The sequence below is a fragment of the Macaca fascicularis genome, chromosome 14, assembly GCF_037993035.2.
Source record: "Macaca fascicularis isolate 582-1 chromosome 14, T2T-MFA8v1.1".
Taxonomy (NCBI): domain Eukaryota; kingdom Metazoa; phylum Chordata; class Mammalia; order Primates; family Cercopithecidae; genus Macaca; species Macaca fascicularis.
The window spans coordinates 51,995,808-52,018,300 of record NC_088388.1 but is presented as its reverse complement, the minus strand read 5'-3'; the positions used below and the strand labels follow the sequence as shown (position 1 = coordinate 52,018,300).

The window sequence follows — 22,493 nt, the reverse complement described above, 5'->3', positions numbered from 1 at the left end:
GAGAAAGCAGAAATATAAACCAGTTGGGTAAATTGATTTAGGCAAAACCTAGGTCTATGTAATGGTAGTAAGTGACAGCATCTCTTGTTGCTTTGACAATTATTCTATTTTTCTGTTTTATTCATAATTTTGAGGAGGATTTACCATTTTCCCTAGTCTCAGGATACTGAATTAGTAAATAGCATAAAATCAAACTTGAACAAGCTTAATTTTACCAAAGTATTTAACAATATAAACCCTCTTTTATAAATTTCTCTTTGCAGAGAGTTAATGGAAGAGTAGTAGGTAACCCTTTGAAAATGATTTTACTCAATCATTTTTGATCCCAGAGGAAGACTGCTTCTGTTTGGAACTGGTAGAAATAGTCTGGCCTGAATCTAGTATGTTTTTTAGTTTTTAGAAGACAGCTACCAAGTATATATTTGGGGTTGTAGAGTTCAAATAATAAGTCTCTAGCTTCATAATGTTTCTAAGCTTCTCCCCCTTTTAAAATTTTTGGTATTAGGGATGGATTGATAACTTTAATGGACCAAGTGGTCTCTTTATTGCGGTAAGTAAACCTTTTGATTTATTTAATATTCTATACATTTTTCTGCTTTTTGTATATCTTTAAATATACACTATGGCTTATATATCTTAAGGTGTTGTTTTTAATTTCAACAAAGGCAGGGAAAGGAATTCTTCGAACAATACGTGCCTCCAACAATGCCCTTGCAGATCTTGTTCCTGTAGATGTAGTTGTCAACATGAGTCTTGCGGCAGCCTGGTATTCCGGAGTTAATAGGTATATGAGGTGACAATGTCGCTTATTAAATATGTAGTAACTGAAAAGGGAAGACATACCTATTGAGTAATGTTAATTAATCCCTCCATCCAGATATTGCCATACCAATATTTAGGCAGTAGCACTGCCAACTCCAAAAGTTGGTATTATCACAGACAATAGCAAGTGCTCCCATCAGTAGTAATGAAAAATTAATGTTAATGCTCATGTATTACTTACAAGATAGACAAGTTCACTAGAGGTTAAAAATGGAAAAAACAACAACAACAACAACAAAAAAATCTCCCTAAGGATGATTTTTTAATCCAAACTAAAACTTGGTATATATAAAAAGCTGAAATTCACAGAACATGGTTTACATATATTAAACATGGTATTAAACATGGTGTTACATATATTAAACATGATTGATTAAACCAGAGCAGCTTTAATCAACCCATGAGCATCTTTCCTTTAAAAGGTAATAGTAGCATTCACAGGTAACACTTAAACTTTAAACTTCCCAATAACTTCTTTTTTCTAGGTAGTAAACTACCCTTATTTTTGATAATCAGTATTTTCTGTCCTAAAAAAAGAAAGATAGGATTATGTGAATATGTTGTTTCTGGCATAAGGAAACTTAGTCCATAATTTTTTTTCAACTAGATCCTCTGAAAAAGACAAGAAGAGCTGAGGTCGTTTGATGTTTTCCTCATGTTTAAAAACAGATATTCCTAATAATATAAGGAGGAAAAATGTGAAAGAAAAAATGTATTTTTTTAAAATAAGTAATTCTTTTTGGTAGGGGAAGAAGAAAGGGTAATTGTAAATAGTCATTAACATAAAAACTAATCTTTTAAGGATAATTAAAAAAATAATAATTAGTATAGAAAAGATGCCCATCATCCTCATGTCTTCTCGAATACTATGTAGGACTTAGATTGGATATGTTTGGCCTCTTATTATGATTAATTGGTTTCATCTTTGTCTTTGCAGACCAAGAAACATCATGGTGTATAATTGTACAACAGGCAGCACTAATCCCTTCCACTGGGGCGAAGTTGGTATGATTTTACCTGTGTTTTTGAATGTTAGAATAAATCTTAAAGAACCAAGCTCCCTGAAGTTTTAATGTTAGAATACTTATGAGACATTAAGGCCACTGAGTTACCAATTTGTTCTTAATTGTCATCTTAGAAGTAATATCTACCAATACTACCTTGTGGTCCTTAATAATGTTTCACAAATTTAAAAGTATCCTGCTGTCTATTCTTACCCACCCACCCTACCCTTGTCTAAGCCTTGCTGTTTTTCTGCTGCCATCTGCAGTAGCCCTCATAGATACCTATAGCATGGGAACAGTGCTTTTTTTCTCCCTTGTGAGCACCCTTGGTCTTGATATTGCCTATCCATAGACAGTATCACTTCTTACAAGAGGTGGTATATCAAGTGGTACTCAGAGTAATAAATAAAGGAGTTAGGAAGTAGGATACAGTTTGCCAGAATATTTTCTATTAACCTTTATTAATCTATTTAAATTCACAGATTCACAGCAGATACACGTGTTCCTAGTTCTATAGGAATAGTATAACTTAAATAGAAATGGTTAAAACCCATTGAAATTGAATCATTTTTAAATAGTTGGTTGATGAGTTCAAATTTAAAGTAAAATTTTTTTTGGCATTGATTTAGTGATAGATCTTATTTAACCTCTAATTGAATAATTACCCCTGCAGAACAATTTTGATTTCAATGTAAATTTTGTATGACATTTGTCCTAGAATTTTTCTATGGCATTTTTATTTCAGTGTAAAATTGACCATTAGAGCATATAAGAAAAAGATAAAATCTAAGGTGATTTTAACTTTAATTATTTTCAGTATTCTTTCAAGAATAAACATTTTTAATGAGTTAGGTTTTTTGGTAATCTTTTATTGTGTCATAAAGTTTAGTAAAAGCTGAAATTGAGCATTATATTTTAGTGACTATCTCAGTATACATTTCCAGTAAAGTATTAATATAGATGATACTAGGTTTGATTGTGTTGACATTACATAGCCTATGTAAATTACAACAGAAATTAATTTTGGGTTGTTTTAAGCCTGTTGATGTATGTTAATTTAAGCATCTTAAGCAAAGGATGATTATTTTCCTTTTCTTTTTTAAGTAAGTACAGTAATAAGAGTCTGGAAAGAGGAACAGAAAGAAAGAAGCTATCGAGAGAGGTGAAATATAGAAAGTGACACTGTAAACTGACATAGGTAAAACATTAAAAGGATTTTAAGAGTGAATTTTAGAAAAAATTCATTCATCTAATTAAAATTCATGAATAGCAGCAGTTATAAAACCACTTGAGTTTAGCAGTCTAATAACCATATTCTCTTAGCTACTAGAGAGTAGAAAAGTTTGTTTTTTAAATGAACGAACTCTGACATCTTTGGTAAAATATTTTGCATTGTAAAAACGTGATTTTTTTTTTCAAAACTTCATTACATGGTTATTATCAAAGCTGTTACACAACTTTTCTTCTTCAGAGTACCATGTAATTTCCACTTTCAAGAGGAATCCTCTCGAACAGGCCTTCAGACGGCCCAATGTAAATCTAACCTCCAATCATCTTTTATATCATTACTGGATTGCTGTAAGCCATAAGGCCCCAGCATTCCTGTATGATATCTACCTCAGGATGACTGGAAGAAGCCCAAGGTAATGGTGACTAGCTCTGTCTTATCTGTTCCTCTGACTGTTAAACAACCCATGCTTACACTAAAATGCATATTAACTCTGTATTTGTTTATGCTTATGATAAGGCTTAATAGCCTTTTGTGAATGAGAAGACTCTTGAATTTAAGACTTTGTCAGAAAAGCAAAGGTAGTGTTGTAAGTCACTCTAATTTGTTTAAAGTTTGGATAAGTTATCGTCATGTATTGAATTCTAGGTCTTACTTTAGGTTTCTTTCTAAATAACAATATTTAAAATGCTTTGACGCTTATTTTTCCTACAGGATATTATGTAAGTCATTCCTTCAAGATGAATCCTTTAAACCAAGTATTCAGGTGCCCCAGTTTTAAGTTTAATTCCAACAGCCTATCGCACCATTATCGGAAGGGTGTCAGCCATAGAGTATCTGCATTATTGCTCGATTGCACTCATGTTGACAGGTCAGAAACCGCGGTAAGAAGAATAGCAGTAAATACACTATGTATTGGTAAGGTGGTGGAAGCTTGCTGGAGAGATGGAAAATCACTAGCATGAGTTTTACCTTTAGATTTACTCACCTGATTAATCACAATCAGAATGCTAGGACATTTCTTAGAATTTGGAGGTCTTTGGGGACACTAACTATGGACCACATCGTATTGGGTCATTGATCCTCCAAAATTCCATAATATAGGAAATGTCCTACATTATGGTTATCATAGTTATTATAAGCTGAAATTGAGCCCTTCTCTCCCTCTTAAAAACCTAGGGATGAGTTATTATAGGGGATTAAGGGCAAAAGTTTTGCTTTGAACGGATGGTGCAGTTTTATGTGAAAAATATAGGATGCTTCTAGAAAATTACTTGAAATATCTCAACTGCCCATTCAGCTTATAATATGGTTATTTCAGTTTTTGACTAATTTTCCAGGTTTGGAATGGCATAGTTATGAAAGAAAAAGTTAATAACAAATGGAAAACTTTGTTTTCTTATAGTTGCTATAGCCTTACTTTCTTTCTTTTTTGTTTTTGTTGAAATCCCACAAACTTAAAGATCTCCTACTGTCTTTACCACACAATTACAGTGGGATATACTATAAAAATACTTATTTTTTTAAAACTACAATGGCATTACAGTAGAGTCTTTGATTGGAGAGTTCAGGATTTGAGTATTTTTGTATAAAGAAGATGCTGATCCCAGAACTTCCATCAACTACTCAAAAAATAAAAGTGAAGTATCTGCCAATTACAGTGTATCAGGATCTGAGTTCCTTGTAGGTATTGTCTGTGGATTCGCTTTTCCATGATGTTTCTAACCCTATATGTTAGCTAATTGAAATATGTGAGAGGTGTTGAACAACTTTAGCACAGATAAAGAAATATTTTCAGACTTTTCTAGAATGATCTGCAAAATGCAGTACTTGCCATTGGAAGCATTCTTTCATGGCTAAAAAGCAGGTGTAAATTCATGAATGATGGCAGTGCATGCTTTGTTTGTATTAAGATTGTTATAATTTAGGGCAGAAAAGTAAAAACTGGGTCAAAAAATAAAACAAGTTAAATATATCACATTGCCTTACACAAAGAAAGGGGGCTTAGTAAACTTTTAAAAAAATAAGTGAGCAGCTAGTTTACTAAACAATTCAGAGGAGATGTTGCTGCACAACAAATCATCTCAAAGTAAGAGGCTAAAAACAGCAACAGTCATTTTATTACTTCTTTCAGTTATTTCTGTCAGGATCAGGAATTTGAGAAAGAATCCGCTGGGCAGTTTTGGCTTGGAGTCTTTCGTGTGTTTGTGATCAGATGAAAGAGGCAGGTGGGCAGAGAGGCAATGGAATAGCAAGGGGACCGATGTTACTCTTTGTCATGTCATAAGGATCTCTCCATGTAGTTCTTTGCAAGGATTAATGATAGCCTTAGGGGAATTAGACTTCCTACATGGCAGCTGATGGCTTCAAGGGGAAGTCTTTTAGCAAGTAAGGTGGAGGCTGTGTTGCCTTTTGAGCTACCCGTAGAAGTCATGCAGCATCACTTTTGCCTCATTCTTCTAGTCACAAGTGAGTCACAAATCTTCTTAAATTTTTTTTCATATGTTCATAATTTTATTTTGGTGCCTGACATAGCACATTTTTTTAATACTTTAAGTTCTAGGGTACATGTGCATAACGTGCAGGTTTGTTACATATGTATACTTGTGCCATTTTGGTGTGCTGCACCCATTAACTTGTCATTTACATTAGGTATTTCTCCTAATGTTATCCCTCCCCCCTTCCCCCACCCCACAACAGGCCAAGGTGTGTGATATTCCCCGCCCTGTGTCCAAGTAAGGGGATTTAGAAAGTAGTCAAGATGAAGGATATTGTTGCCATCGTTTTTGGAAAGTACAATCTGCTATAGTCAACCTTCTGGCCAAAACAGTTCATATTTCTTCTACATGGAAAGGACAGTTGCTTCTTCCCTCCTCATCCTGCCTTCCCCTTCATGCGTCCCCACCCCCCGACCGCCCTAGATCCCTGTGACATCAGCTGGAAGCCAGGGTTCTGTCTTCTAAATCTGGTCAATTGAGATTGACAAGATGAGGCTTTTTAGGAGTGATTTTGTCAGTATAGCTCCTCAAGTATAGTTCCTCAAGAATTGATCTGTGAACTAAAGCAACGAGTTACATACACCCATTATAAATGATGGTAAGCATAGGAAATGGCTTTAGACAGTTTTATTCAAAAAGAGAGAAATAGGGAGACACCCAGCAAACACTGGTCTATAACATTTCTGAATTCCAGTCAGATATATGTTGATGATTTCTTGATTAGGAGCTGAGTCTTATTCTCTGGGAGTTCTCTGAGGTTCTTGCCTCTGCCCTCTGAGTCATCCTTCTTTATGCATAAAAACTGGCCTGTGGGCTCTGTGTGCAGCCGAGTAGCCTTCTTATCCTGCTTCCTGCCCATGAAAGGTTAGGGGATCAGGGCAGGAACTGGCAAGCTTTCCTTGTAAATTAGGGCCATACAGTAAATATTTTAGGTTTAGCAGGACATGGTTTTTGTTGAAGCTACTTATCTTTGCTGTTAAAAATGAAAGCAGCTGTAGACAATAGGTAAATGAATGAACATGACTGTGTCCCAGTAAAACTTTATTTACAAAAACAGTTGGTGGACTGGATTTGGTATATAGGCCCTGGTTTGCTGACCGTTAATATAGCAGTTTCTTCATTGTTTTGTTTTTTTTGTCTATCCCTTTACATTTAATCTGACATGATTGCTTAAAAATTGTGTGGGTTTCCGGTGTATCTGTTTTCAAGGAATCTAATCCATTAGACTAAAGCCATACCCATAAATCTCTTTGACACAAGCCCTTCTCTATCTTGGGTCCTCTAAAAGTGGGACAACACTTTTAGATCTTAGATCCTTGCCTCTTAGATCCTGCCTTTTGAACAGTAAGAGTTTCTGTTACACATTTAAGATTTAGAGAGTGCCTTTTGTCTGTCTGAAAGTTCTAAAAGGTACTACCTAGGTCCTTCTAAAGTCTTAGCAAAGGATTCATCTTCCCCTACCCTGCTATGCTCAGACACCATTTCTTAAAGAATTCCTGGCTGACATTTTACATTTCTTCCAAATTTCCACTCAAATAATTCATTTTTTAAAGATCATCTTTGTCCTCTTTTGCCCTCTTTCAGCAAATTTCGGCTAGATCATTGAGTTTATTAGGTACACTTTCTATATTCCATATAACCAGAAGTGACAGTTTGTTGTCCTTACTTCAAGCCCTCACCAACAGCTTTCTTAAAACCCTTTAAGGCTTCCATTAATAATGTTTTCCTTGTCCTTTCACATTTCACTACTGCTCACCTAACAGGCCTTACAGATTTTGTTTACCACTTGACCCTGAAGCTAATACCACATGTTTTAGGTTTTTATTGTAGCAGACCCTCTTAGTATTGAGATCTGTGTTGAGATTTGTTAATCTGTTTTACATAACAAGTCACCTCAAACTTAGTGTCTTAAAGCAATCATTTTATTTGTGTGTCACAATTTCTGTGGGTCAAGAATTCTAGAAGGGTTAGCTTGATGGTAATGGCTCAGGATCTTTCAAATGATTGTAGTCAGACAGGGACTGGAGTAGCTTTGCTGTGGAGGGAGTGGTAAAGGGGGGAAGGGGACAGTAGCTGGGGTGGCTGGGCATCTCTCTCTCTCCAGTAGTGTCAGACCCTCTCCATGTGGCCTCTCCCTGTGGACTAGTTTGAGCTTCCTCGCAGCATGGCAGCCTCAGGGAGAGTTGGACAGCATACAAGGTGACTGAAGGCTTCAAGGGTGAGTATTCAGTGAGCAAGACAGAAAGCTCTACACCTTTTCTGACCTAGCCTCGGAAGTCACATCGTGTCACCTCCACCTCATTCTGTTGGTTCTAAGTTATTTTCAACTTTCATTGAGAAGACAGTCAAGGTGACATTGTATTGTAGGTGGGCATGTAGGATGGGAGATCATATCATAGGCACCTTTGGAAATTCATCTTTCCTAAATAGGAAATATTAAGTAAACAATCTTCTTACCTGAGGTTTGTGCTGTGTGAGGCTTTCTAAGTATCAAAGCAGGACAGATCCTTGACTTCTGGGAGCTTATAGTCTGAAGGCAACAAGGAATATAAAGGTTTTTTTACTTAGACAATTTTATAAATGTTAAATACAAAGTCTTATAATTTATATTATTTCATTTGTTCAGAAATTTATTGAGCACAGTAATAGACTTTATACCTTATATGGGGGCCTTACTATAATGCCTAATTCTACATTAAACTGATGTCAGTCATGTCATTCATTTCATCCAGTTTACTCGTTTACGTAATTCTGAATGTGAGCTAGGTAAGCATCTGACCTGACATTTTTTAAAAAATGGCTCCATGATCTTATGTTTTGGTTAACTAGCATAACTTTATCTAGCTTAACTTCTCTAAACCAGATATCTATTTTTAATCTGTATACTTCTCAACTGGAGACATTTGATAATGCTCACAGGTATTTTTAGTTATCACAACTGGGGAAGGGCTGCTGTCAGCACCTAGAGGCCAGGGATGGTGACAAGCATCTTAGAGCATGCAAGATAGCCCTCCACAAGAAAGAATGATCAGACCCACAATATTTATAGTGCCAAGGTTGAGAAACCCTGGACTAGAGAATCATTAAGATCTTGCCTTAGTCTAAAGGATTGTGATTATTTTTAAGTTGCCGTAATAAAGAATAAATACATATTCAGAACATACCTGGCAATGTAGTCATCAACATCTGTTCTATGGTATGTTTAACCAAGGAGTGATGATGCAAAGTTTTACATTTCTTCTTATTCCTCAACTGTTTTCAATCCAGTATTTTTGTTGCATAATAAATAATAAATTTCACACACAAATATATGGCCTTCCAAATATCTTCCCCCTCCCCAATTTTTATTGCAATTATTTTTTGAATGACTGAATTACTGATTGATGTTAGGGTTGACTGTGTCACTTGAATGAATCTGAAGATAAGATTAGGTGAGAGAATTATCAGTGAAAAAAAGTTAAGAAGAAAAAACTTTTAATAAGATATATATAGGAAAACCACGTTAACTGTGTGTGAGAGAGAGATTTAAGTATGCTAAACTGGCATGAGAGTATGGGTTGATTTAGTGACAGATTTGTTGTATCTTTTTGTTTTTTAGAAAAAAATAATCACCTAACCTTTTCTAAGAGCAGCATGTGTTTTTCCCCCTCAGATGCTTTTTATCTACAGAACTATCCCTGTTCAAAAACTACCTTTGATGCTTGATAATTCATTTTGTGTTTAATTGAGATTTTATTTTGAAATTACTTTATTGAATGAAATATAGTTTTTCTTTACCTAATTTATATTGCTTCATTTTCTTCCACTATTCTGGATTCATAGTTTATTTCTAAATGTATTGAATGTGTTATCAGAATTGCTTAGCTAATGATACTTTCTTGTTTTTTTTCTCCTCATTTCTAATGTAATTTTCCTCCATGCCCCTCCTATTTCTAAAGCCCCTAATTTTGAGACTGTCTAAACTATTCGATACATATAATGCTAATTGTTATTATAATATAAATGAAATCTCTAAAAAGTACTTCTCCACAAATTATTTTTCTATTCACAGAAGTTGGGATTTTTTTGGTGTTTGTTTTGTTTCAAAAAGTTCTTTCTTCCCTTTCCCTACTTATCATAAATATTATTGTATAGATGTTACTGCTTAAGTTAGTGTTATGATATCAATGACTTACAGTGAGCCATGATATATAAAATGGCAGATTTGAAGATTAAAGCTCCTTGTACTTTCAAAAACAATCACACTCTTTCTTTAAAGACACACTTTTAAAAGGGTGTCACACTCCTTTATTTCTATAAGGATGCGTATTGGTGGGGTATGCGGAGGTGAGTGGGTATCTGTTTCAGATAGTTTTCAGCATGAGTCATTGATTTCACAGCACATCCAGATGATCAAGAGTGGTGCCAATCATTGTTAAAGAAAAGTTGTTTTGTTTTTTTAAATGAATAGAGTTGACTATGTGGCAAACGAACATTTCTGTATTCTTTGCTTCAGCAGTGCTGAAGAGTTGGAATTATAAATATAACACAGTATGTTATGAATTCACAGGAAATCTTAGGAAATGCAGCTGTGAATTAAAATGTAGTTTAAGGAATAGAAAGCAACGAAATATTAATTGAATCCATTCATTTGCTTAGTATTTTGTGTAGAAAATTTAAGAGTATTGTTTCTCCTTTGAGAATTAATTTTATGTATCAGCAGAACTCTGTTTAGGTAGTATTAAATGCATTTGCTGCTGCTTTCAAAAAGCATTTAGTTTCCTTTTGGATTTATAAGTTGTTCATTCAAGATGCAGAAATATTCTTATTCCCTGCTGATTTGGTACACTTAATGATTAAATGTTATAATTTTAATATTAATGTCTATATTGGGGGAAACTTACACCCTGGGTGGTAATAGGATTTTTCCTAATCTATACAAAATATAAATCTGTCAATTTTTCTTACAATACAGGATGATGAAAACAATAACTCGTCTTCACAAAGCTATGGTGTTTCTTGAATATTTCACAAGTAATTCTTGGGTTTGGAATACTGACAATGTCAATATGTTAATGAATCAACTAAACCCTGAAGATAAAAAGGCAAGCAAGTATTTTCTGTTTTATATTAGAAAATAAGTAGGATACTAATTACAGAACCATTAGCAAGCTGAGAAATATTTTCCACAGCTATTATGCAACAAGAAAGCCATTATTTATAGTCTCTCATAAAGCTTTAGTCATAATTGTTAGTGGTGAAATAAAATTGCTGTATCTTAACATTTCTAATACAAATATTTTAGAGTGGCAAAGGTATTTTCAAAGCATGATTGAAATGTTGATTCTTTTTTTCCCTTAATGTTGCTTTCAGAGAGAATTTTATCTTTATGTGTTTTTCTTTCAAACACTTTGTTTTCTTTGAGTTTTGAGAAAACGCTTCTCGAATAAATTGTTTTTTATAAACTCTTTTACTTTTTATTATTCCATATTTTGCCCTTTGTTAGTTTGGAACTTAAATTCTTTGTGTATGTTTTTTTTGAGCTTACTCTAGATGTTTTAACATGTATATCTAACACAGACTAAATTAAGCAATATTTATAGCTTCCTCCTTAATATTATTTAGAACCTTAAAATGTTTTAGTTGTGATTACCACTCCCACTCACTTAAAATGGTTGTATTAATACATTACTTCAGTTCTCTAAATTTATTTTTTTTATTATTTTTTTTTTTGAGATGGAGTTTCACTCTGTGCCTAGGCTGGAGTGCAATGGCACAATCTCGGCTCACTGCAACCTCTGCCTCCCAGGTTCAAGTGATTCTCCCGCCTCAGCCTCCCTAGTAGCTGGGATTACAGGCACACGCCACCACACCCGGCTAATTTTTGTATTTTTAGTAGAGACAGGGTTTCACCATGTTAGCCAGGCTGGTCTACAGGTGATCTACCCTCCTCAGCCTCCCCAAGTGCTGGAATTATAGGCGTGAGCTACCACACCCAGCCCAGTTCTCTGTTTAAACCCCATGATGAGATATTATTTTGTTCATTTAGTTTTTATTTAGATTTCTCTCTCTTTCTCTCTCTCTCTCTATATATATATGTGTGTGTGTGTGTAATATGTATATATGTATACCAATGTCTGTGCTCTCAGATTTTCTCCTTATGATCTTTTTTCTGTCTGAAATATATTCAGCATACCAAGAATATGTTTTAGTAGGGAGTCTGTTTTATAGTGAATTATCAGTTTTTGATTGTCTGATATGTGTGTTGTTTCACCCTTGGTTTTGGAACATGATTTCAGCACGTTAAAGAACTTTTTTACTGGGCATAGTAGCTCATGCCTGTAATCACAATACTTTGGAGGCTGAGGTGGAAGGATGTCTTGAGGCCAGGAGTTCGAGACCAGCCTGGGCAACATAGCGAGACCCATCTCCACAAAAATAAAAAAATGAGACAGGCGTGGTGACTTGTGCCTGTAGTCCCAGCTACACAGGAGTCTGAGGTGGGAGAATCAGTTGAAGGAGGTCAAGGCTGCATTGAGATGTGATCACGTCATTGCACTCTAGCTTGAACAATAGAGTGAGAGTCTCAAAAAAAAAAAAAAAAAAAAAAAACCTGTTTATTTATATTCTGTCTTACGTTGTTGCTATTGAAAAGTCAGTAGTTGACTCTTCCTTTATAGGTGATCTTTTATTCTTGTCTCCTCTTCCATTTTCTCTTTATGTTTGCCGCTTGGCAGTATCACAATGAAAGTGGGTGTAATTTTGAAAAATTTACCTTGATTGGATTGGGCTTTCTGAATCTGAGGTTTGGTGTCTTTCAGCAATTCAGAGAAATACTTAGCCAGTGTTTCTTCAAATATTGCCTCTTCACTATTCTTATATCTTCTTCCAAAATTCCTAGTGTATGTTAGATTATTCTGTCCTCCAAATCTTTTAACCTTAATTTCCTATTTTGTATCTCTGTGTTTCTGGGCTAAACTCTAGATAATTTAAGATTCTGTGGCAGTCTGCCAGCTGTGTCTAAACTATCCAATTGAATGTAGAGTTTTAGTTGTCTTATTTGCAGTTTTAGAAAGTATAATTTATTTTTCAGATCTTATAAATGTTTCTTAAACAGTCTCTAGAATTTTTTCTTGAAACATATTAAATATGATTGTTTTGCATTCTGCTTCTGATAATTTAAACTTCCAGATGATTTGCAGCATCTGATTCTGCCATCTATTGATTGAGCTGGGTGTCACCCATGGCACCTAATTTTTAAAAAAAAAATTTGTTTGACTATAAATTTATATTCTTTGAGGATTTCTGCGAGAATTTTTTTGAGGCCAGGATTGAAATTACAGTTTTCTGATAAGGATTTGCCTTTGCTTCTACCAGTAGCCTAGTTAATTAGCTAACTGGCATTTATAAGCCAGGGCCCCTTTAAAGTATCTGATTAGGTTTTTAGCACAACTCAGATTAATGTAGGTCTTATATAGACAGTAGGGGCCAGGCGTGGTGGCTCACACCTGTAATCCCAGCACTTTGGGAGGCCAGTGGATAACTTGAGCTCAGGAGTTAAGACCAGCCTGGGCAACAAAGTGAGACCCTCTCTCTACAAAAAATACAAAAATTAGCCAGGCGTGGTGGCGCATGCCTGTAGTCCCAGCTACTTGGGAGGCTGAGGTGGGAGGATGGCTTGAGCCTAGGAGGCAGAGGTTGCAGTGAGCCAAGATTGTGCCACTGCACTACAGCCTGGGTGACAGAGTGAGACCCTGTCTCCAAGAAAGAAAAAAGACTGTAGATTTGGTTCATTACAGTTTCTCAAGAGTTTCTTTTTTCATACAGTACTAACTTCCTTTCTCTTCCCATTTATTTTTTTAATTTTAATAATGTTTTATTTAACTCAATATATAATCAAAAATATTGTTTGAACATATCAAAAATCTAAAAGTTATTTAAAGGATATTTTACTTTCTGTTTTTTCATACTGAGCCTTCAAAACCCAGGGTGCATTTTATACTCCATAGCATGTTTCAGTTTGGACTGGCCATATTAAAAGTGCCCAAGAGGCACAGGTGGGTACAGAAACAGAAGTCTATACAACCTGCAGAACCATGAGCCAGTTAAACCTTTTTATCTTTACAAATTACCCATTCTCAGGTAGTTCTTTGTAGGGATGTGAGAATGGACTAATGCACCTAATCACTACCTCCTTTGTCTTCTTCCCAAAGGGAACAGCTCTTGAATTCTAGCACGAAATATTAGTTTTACCTATTTTTGGCTTCACATAAATAGTATTATACAGTATTTTTTCATTCTTCTGTTGATAGACATTTGAGTTATTTCCAGTTTCTGGCTATTAGGAATAATTATCATACGATCATTCTTTACGTTTATATGTACACATTTGTGTAGGGTATATACCTAGAAATAGGATAGCATAGGGCATTCATACGTTCAGTTTAGCAGGTAATGGCAGTTTTCCAAAGTGGTTGTATCAGTTTACATTCCAAAGGACAGTGTATGAGAGTTCCTGTTAATCCACATCCTCCATAACACTTGGCCTTTTAATTTTGATTTTTATTTTTAGTCACTTAGGTGATATATAGTGGTATAACAAAATGATATATTCCCTAGTACATACAATGCTTATATAAAAATTGTAAAAAAAAAAAAAAAAAAAAAGAAAAAGAAGTAATTAATCCTATCAGAAAATAGATTAGAGAGATGAATAGTTTACAGAAAATGATTCACAAGTTTGAAAACATACTCAGCTTTACTCAGTGTAAATGCAGACTAAAGTTAGACTGGGATATTATTTACTATTTATCAAATTTGCAAAAATTAAAACTTGGACAGTGTACTCTGGTGAGTCCCTGGACAAATCAGCATCCTTATACATTGCTGGTAGAACTATATGGTGTATGTTTCTCCATTCTTTTATTTTCAGTCATTTTGTGTCTTATCGTTTGGATATGTCTTTTGTAAGCAGCATATAGTTAGTTGTAAGCAGCATATAGTTCTTAGTTTTTGTTTTCAGTCTCACAATTTTTGGCCTTTAATTGGAGAACTTAACTCCTATGTAATTCCTATCATTTTAGATTTAGCCTGACTTGTGCTTTATATTTGTCATGCTGGTTTTAAGTTCTTTTTTCTTTTCTTTTCTTTTCTTTTTTTTTGCTGCCCTTTAGATTATATTTTGAATAATTTTATTTTTTCCCATCTTATGTGTGTTGCATAGAATTATGTTCCTTTTTGGTTTAGTGGGTTACTCTAGAGATTATAGTATCCTTTAATTTAGCAAGGTCTAATATAAATTGATACTTTTACCCTTCTCTGATAGTGAAGGATCAGCATGTATCTGTTGTTGTTGTTATTAGGTTGGTGCAAAAGTAATTTCGGGTTTGGCCATAATGCATGTTTTAATTCTGTATATATATATTAAGCCACACAAGCCGGTATATTGTGGTTTATGCAGTAAATATTCATACAAATTTACCAGGGTTAATTGTCCTTTTATTGCTCTTTATTTCTTCCTCTATCCCCAGACTTAAATCTAGAATCATTCTCCTTCTGCCTAAAGAATATCCTTGAGTTTACTTTCTCTAGCATGGGTTTTCTGCTGATGTCAGATTGTCTCAGGTTTTATTCTCTAGAAATATCTTTATTTCACCTTTATTTTTGAAGGATATTTACAGTGGCATAGAGTTTTACCTTAGCACTTATTTTCATTGAGTACTTGGAAAACATCTCTCAGTCTTTTGGCTTTCATTGCTTCTACTGAGAAGTCAACTTACAGTCTAATAGTTATTCTTTTGGAAGTAATCTATAGGACCTTTTTCTGATTCTCATATGCCTAGATGTGTATTGGGGCAGGGATGGGGGAGTGGGAGTTGTATTTGTGTTTTAAATTCGTGACTTGGTTTCTTACCATTTTTGGAAAATTTCCAGGCATTGTCTTCTCAGATACTGCTTCTCTTCCATTTTTTTAAAAAACTGTTCTTATGGGATTCCCAATAACATACACATATACCTTCTCAAAATGTCTCCTAAGTCTTCATTTTAATGCAGAGTTACTGCATTTTTATATTTTACTAATTTTTTATAGTAGCTTTTCCCTTCCTAGAATTGGCTATTTTTAAATAAGTGATGGTATATACTAAATAATATCTTTGTAACTCCAAAAAATTATCTGATTATATGCTAAGGGGCACTGAGCAGTGCATAGCCCTCTTACTTTGCCGTAACATTTCTGAAGGCTTTCTTTTCTGGATTTACCTATCATTTTCATCAAATAGTCGAATTACTGTTATCCAAACTCCTTTGCCAGCTTTCATCAAGATATGATGTCAGATGTTGTTTTTATAACGTCTGTTGATGTCAGAAATATTCTCCAGGAACATTGGTCTGTTCAGTAGGCTTGATGTACAGGAAGAGAGAAGAGACTGCAGATAGAAAGGAACTGGAAATGTATCAGTACATGCATAAAGTAGTGAGGAATACATAGATCTATTTGGACAATAGAATTTTGTCTTTTTTTTCTTTGTTTAGCAAAATGGTACAGGCTTTTTTCTTCCTACATTTAACCTACTACTTTTTAAATGCTGACATTAGTTTCCAGATTATCTTCTCAAATGTTTCCATGTTTAATGGATGGTATGAACTAGGAATAAGAACTTTTCTGTGACTAGCAGTAAGATTTCAGAAGTTAATTCTGTATTTAAGAATTTTGTAATTATGTCACTTGGAACTGGCCTTCAGAAAAAGTATGAACTTCTGACTGGTTGTGAGAAAAATTAGTCAAGAAAATAATCAGTAATTTTTTTGTTAACGTAGACTTTCAATATTGATGTACGGCAGTTACATTGGGCAGAATATATAGAGAACTACTGCTTGGGAACTAAGAAGTACGTATTGAATGAAGAAATGTCTGGCCTCCCTGCAGCCAGAAAACATCTGAACAAGTGAGTTTGATGCATGGATTTGATTGCTTCTTGTCTTCCTTATGAAATATTCCACAATTTTTTTGGTAAACTGGTATATTGAATAAAAGATATTGCTAATCTATTATATTAAGGAAAATTACTTACCTTTGGACTGGAACTATGGTAGTATTACTTTAGCCTAAGATTGTTGAAACTTACTGTCTTCAGTTTATATCTTTCTTAGTATGAAGTTCAGGTGGAATTGAGTTTCAGAAATTACTATTATCTTTCTTTATATTGCTACTTAAAAAGTAAAGATATTAGAAGAAAGAAAATGTAGATAATCTATTTTAAAGGTTTTTTTTTTATTTTAATCCTCAATAATCTTTGGAGGAAGAGAAGAGAATACATTATTCAACATAGAATATTTTTTCTTACATAAAATAGAGCTGTATCTTTATCTCTTTATACAAGTAACACATACTGTTTTTTTTTTTAATACTCAGAAAATAGAAGAGGAAAAATCACTGGTAATCTATCGTTCAAAGATGCAGATAATTTTTAATGGTAATCTCTTATATTTGTAGTGCTTTTTAATATGATTTTTATGACACTTTTAAAGACTTTCACATTTTTATCCCTCTCATGCCTCATAACTCTGTGAGACTTTGCAGGGCAGTCAGTTCAATAGATGAGGAAATCGAGGCTTAGGAAAGTTGTATTTGCCTAGGCCATATTGTATTGAGTGGCAAAGCAAACTAGAATATTGATCTTTGACTCCTTATTCGAAGCTTTTTTCTCTACATCATTTTTCTTTTTTTTTTTTTTTTTTTTTGAGACGGAGTCTCGCTCTGTCACCCAGGCTGGAGTGCAGTGGCCGGATCTCAGCTCACTGCAAGCTCTGCCTCCCGGGTTCACGCCATTCTCCTGCCTCAGCCTCCCGAGTAGCTGGGACTACAGGCGCCCGCCACCTCGCCCGGCTAAGTTTTTGTATTTTTAGTAGAGACGGGGTTTCACTGTGTTACCCAGGATGGTCTCGATCTCCTGACCTCGTGATCCGCCCGTCTCGGCCTCCCAAAGTGCTGGGATTACAGGCTTGAGCCACCGCGCCCGGCCTACATCATTTTTCTTACATTGCAGTCCTATCTTGCACTGCCTGCTGAAGTGAGTATAATTTATGTAGCATTATTACATATCTAAAGGTTTGTATTTCTTTGAAACACCATCAGAAACATCAAAATTTGTTGAAACATGAGCTGAGTAATATGTTGTTACTCTTTGAGAAAAGGGAAGATCCTCCTTTATCGAGTTAATGCCATGTTTTATACTTGGATGAGGGCTTGTCCGGTTGGCCTGTGATCTTATGACTGTCAGCTCTAACTGAAGGAGTAAGTTACTTGTCTGACAACTTGTAAGCAACTAAAGATGTAAAAAAAAAAAAAACTTTGCTCTATTTTGTCTGTACTGTGATGTATGTAACGAATGAACCTTTTTAGATTAGATGGGAAGCTCTAGAAATTCAAGGAACGTATCTGTTTTATTTACAGTATACTTAATGTCTAGCATAAGTTTCAAATTAATACAGATTCGAGCTTTGATTTAGAAACTCAGTATTAATTAGCTGCCATCTAACAATACTTTATTCTAGAAAATACTGTCTAACATATCTCTTGATTTGCTTTCCAGGTTGCGGAATATACGTTATGGTTTTAATACTATCCTTGTGATCCTCATCTGGCGCATTTTTATTGCAAGATCACAAATGGCAAGAAACATCTGGTACTTTGTGGTTAGTCTGTGTTACAAGTTTCTGTCATACTTCCGAGCATCCAGCACTATGAGATACTGAAGACCAAGAATTCAGCATTAGAACATCTATACATGTGGTGATCTAAATGCACAAAATGTAAAATGTACTTAAGTCATCTCACCTTTTGTCAAGACATTAAACCATCTTAGATCAGAGTGCGAAGTAAATTATGATACATTTTATGTAACATTTTAATGTTTATGCTCATAAAACTTAGTGAACACACTGTGTTATGCCAGCTCAAATCTACAATAGCCACCAAAACCATGACTTAATATTTTGAGCCCTAGAAGAAAGGGATGGGCTGAGGGCAAGAGTGGGGAAATAGGAACACTGACCAGTATAACTGTGCAATTCTGGAACATATTAATTAAAATATGCCTTAACATATAGTGAATTTCTAATTCTAATGTTCAGTGCAATGGAAGACATTTATTTGGACAGTAATACTAGCTAAGTTGGTAGATATTTGATTCTTCATTGTTTGATTTTTTTCATTAGTTGAAGTGGGTTTTAGTTTTGTTAAAATTATAACCAACCTATTTTCACATCATTCTGTAAGTTAAATGATATCAAACATGAAAGACATGTCTTCATTTTTCTTTTTCTGATTAAATGTCTGATGCATATCGTTTTTCAATTAGCAATCAGTTGCTTTTAAAATCAGAAGGCTATATTATTCTAATGACCCTATTGCATCTAAATGGGTTTGAGAATCCATATCAACAACATATGCTACGTGTTTTTTGACAGAAAGTGAAAACAAATTCAGTAAAACTGTTAGTATCAAAAAGAATAGGAATACAGTTTTCTTGTCCACATTATGATCAAATAAAAATCCTGTGAGAGTGCGTGTATGTTTTGAAGCAGGAGGATTTCTTGAGACTTTGTTGGAAGTGGGAGTTGGGAGGGATTCACCATACTTGTGTTCTCCTCCCTTTATAAATTTTATTCTTAGGACTTTTAAAAGGCTTGTGCTATCTTTCCAATGAAAACTGAAAGTGCATTATTATGGAAGAATGTATTTGCAGGTAGTAATAACGTTAAGAAAATGTCCTCGTGTGTAAACACATACTAATTTTGACCTTGAAAGTTGAATTCCTTCACAAAAAATAAAATAATGCTTCAGATAATGTGTATGAAATTAAATAAAGGACTTTATTTACATGCCACAACAGTAGCAAACTGTTGAATGAGTTTTAAGGTATCATTTATTTTTTATGCATGTGGTTTTAGCTTTAGAAAGAAATGCATTATAGAAACAAGTAATAGCAAGAAAATTGATGTATATTTTAATGATACATTAAAATTCCCTTTTAATCATAATAGTTAACTCTACTTACTGTTTTAACATACATTTGATTTAACAAATTGTTCAGCATAACACTTCTAATTAAGTTGATCAAGTTGTACTATATTAAATAATCAACAGTGTATCTGGAGTATGTTTAAAGACAACAGTTCACAATACAAAAAGTTACATGGAGCTTTACATCTTAACTTTCTTTGTCAATTTAAATGCAATGTATAAGAAGTTTATTTTGCTATTATGAAAAACTAAATGTAAAGGAAATCACCTACTTTAATGCAGGTGTATAATCTTGAAAAGGAAAAATGCTTCCATGTTGAAGCCAGATTTTGTGTAGTAAAACTTTTAAATATTATTTTAAAAGAAATATGTATATAAATATCTCTATATTCTTTGGAATGATACTAAAGTCTCTGGTCTAGGACCATACCTTATATAAAGGTATAAGAGACCATGACAATGTCTGAAAATGGAATAAATAATGATGCCTTTTATTTAAAGTGGTCCACATAATATACATTCAGTACTCCATCTCTCCAAATGTATTTCCATAATGTGTCGAAAACATGCTGACGTTTGTATGATTTTTATACTTTTGCCGAATAGACTTAGAATCAGATGAATTGTCTTTGTGTCTTGCAAAAGAGTTGGGGACAACTTGGGCAGGCCTGTGAAGTGCATAGGGAGTGTATGTCTTCTGAACTGTTTTATTGTTCTTGTAATCTAGCTTAAAGAAATGTTAACTGGGAGGGTGCTGAGGCCGCTGCATTAATTTTGTGTGTTTAGAATTCTGTGGTCAAAAGAAAACTAATGAATAAATTGGTTTGTCATTCTAGAATTTAAAGTTCTAAGATTAGTATAAAGAGTATATAGATTGTTAATCCCCACCAACTAGACTTTGAACTTAAGTCAGACTTAAAGATTTGAGAAGTCATTTGTGTCATTTACTAGATGTGATTTTTAGTTGTTTGATTATGTTTCCTACACAAACTTGTTATTTAACAGGATAGCCTACTAAATTAAATGTTTCTTATTTCATTTAACTCATTTGATTAAACTGTATTATGAAACATTTGGGGTTTTTCCCCCTATTCAGTTTTAATCCTGGAATACGCATTTGTAAATTGTGATGTCATTGAGACTGTATTTAAATTTGACTTGACAACATTAACATGTCCTAAGATTCAGTGCAGAGAAGCATGGGCAGTACGTTCTTTGACTTAAGGATGGCATAAAATAATCATTTTGAACCTGTGTAATAAAGCTTGAAAGCAGGGAAAAGAATTTCCTTTTCCCCCTTTTTTTGTGTTGTCTGTAGGAATTAACTTGGGATTTTTTGTTTTGTGGGGTTTTTTTTAATGTAAATTGATAATCTTTTATAAGAAGGAAATAGAAGCATTATTGTGTGCCTTTGTTTGTAAACCAAAAAGTAATAAATGAATCCCTATATTTCCATTATAGTATTTATTGTATTTTTATGTTCTGAAAATTATCCATGAAACAATATGGTTAGGATTACAGGAAGCAGTCCTTACTTACACTTCTTGTCTGTTTTAGGTGTACTTGTTAATTCTTATATCCTAATTTTATTTAATTCTGAGTTGCTCACACGGCATTTTAGGGGAAGCGTACAGGCAGGATGAACACTTTGTGTTAAAGTGTTATTTTTATGTATTACTTGGAAGGAGGCAGGTTTTTTTCTATTTTCTAAAAAGAGTAACCAAGAGACCTCCAAGGTGTCATTAGGTTCCAGCTGCTCTCCTCCACACTGAATAATATCCTGTTAATTTATAGGTACATTTGTAGTAATGTATATGTCTATTAAGTATAAGAGATAATTCATTAGTAATAGAAATTAATTGAACCCTTTTGGATGGGGAGAGCATCAGGCTGGGGTCAGGTAAGTGTAAATGGCCTTCTGAGCATGCTCTTCTAGGCTGACTCCCAGCCCTGACTTGAAACCATTAGTGGTGACTTGCTCTGTTTTGAGAAAAATTTTCCAACCTTTTGCATGAGAAACTAGAAAAAGGAATGTATGCCACGTAACTGGATTACAGAAATGAGTTAATTTAATAGTCTCTGTGATTAAAAAAAAAAAAGAAATATTTTCTTATTGAATTAATATTTTTGTCTTGAAGCGTTTTCTAGTGATAGGATGTATTTGTCTTTTTCCTGGTGATACCCTCTTAGCTTATATCTTTGCTGTCCTTAAGATCCTAAACAAATCATCTTTGTCAGTTAAGTATAGTTGTGCAAAAATTGTTAAATAATTCCTTTGTCTTTATTAAAGAAAAATTTGAGTAACAGTAAGTTTGATGTGCTCCTTTGCAAGTTGATGTCTCTAAAGTTCATTTATTTAGAAAAACATGAAATGGTAAGTAAAAGTTTAATGTCTTTACCGTGGGCCTGAACTCAGAGAAATAAGGACATAATTGTTTTTTGGCCAGAGATCACAGATGATAGCTATAATACCTATAATTTTATACAAGGGACAAGAGAGACAATCAAGATTTTTCTGAATTCATTTATTTAAAACAAAGTTAACATTCCTAGTTATTGTCTTCAAAATACTTTTCTCTTCTAGACATTTAATTTTCATTTTTAAAGTTCCATAAAGTTGAATTAGGTGTCTTCCAAAGATGCTTTGGAGGCAGAATTCCTTTATTTTCTGCTGTTGTACAGTAAACCTAATTCTTTCTCTCTCATATAAATCTAGAGAGCGTCCCTTCACTTGTCTTGAGCAAGGTGTAACTGGAAAGTGTTAGGTTGAGCCATATAAAAATGCTAATATATCTTTGACCTAGAAGAAATTTCATATGGCTCAGTCTAGTATTATAGCTGCCTTTTGTTCTTTTGTTTTCTAACAAACAGCTGAACCTAAACAGATGGGTGTAGTTTTATTAGTCATCCAGATTGTTTATCAGTATTTAGTTGTT

At 34.0% G+C, this 22,493-nt stretch overlaps 1 protein-coding gene across 3 annotated transcripts in view; it reads left to right on the top strand.

Moving 5' to 3' along the window:
* The window catches only part of FAR1 (fatty acyl-CoA reductase 1), a 64,988-nt gene extending 43,124 nt beyond the window's left edge, over positions 1 to 21,864 (top strand). For 2 of the 3 annotated variants that reach the window (XM_005578560.4, XM_074014225.1), the window contains exons 6-12: positions 506 to 550; positions 666 to 784; positions 1,760 to 1,827; positions 3,298 to 3,469; positions 10,507 to 10,636; positions 16,350 to 16,477; positions 18,125 to 21,864. In XM_005578560.4, the coding sequence (XP_005578617.1) occupies positions 506 to 550; positions 666 to 784; positions 1,760 to 1,827; positions 3,298 to 3,469; positions 10,507 to 10,636; positions 16,350 to 16,477; positions 18,125 to 18,287 (825 nt within the window). In that variant the 3' untranslated portion in view covers positions 18,288 to 21,864. Of the gene's footprint in view, positions 1 to 505; positions 551 to 665; positions 794 to 1,759; positions 1,828 to 3,297; positions 3,470 to 10,506; positions 10,637 to 16,349; positions 16,478 to 18,124 lie in introns of all 3 variants that reach the window. The other variant, XM_015435043.4, reaches the window with a different exon arrangement.
* Positions 21,865 to 22,493: the final 629 nt, after the last annotated feature.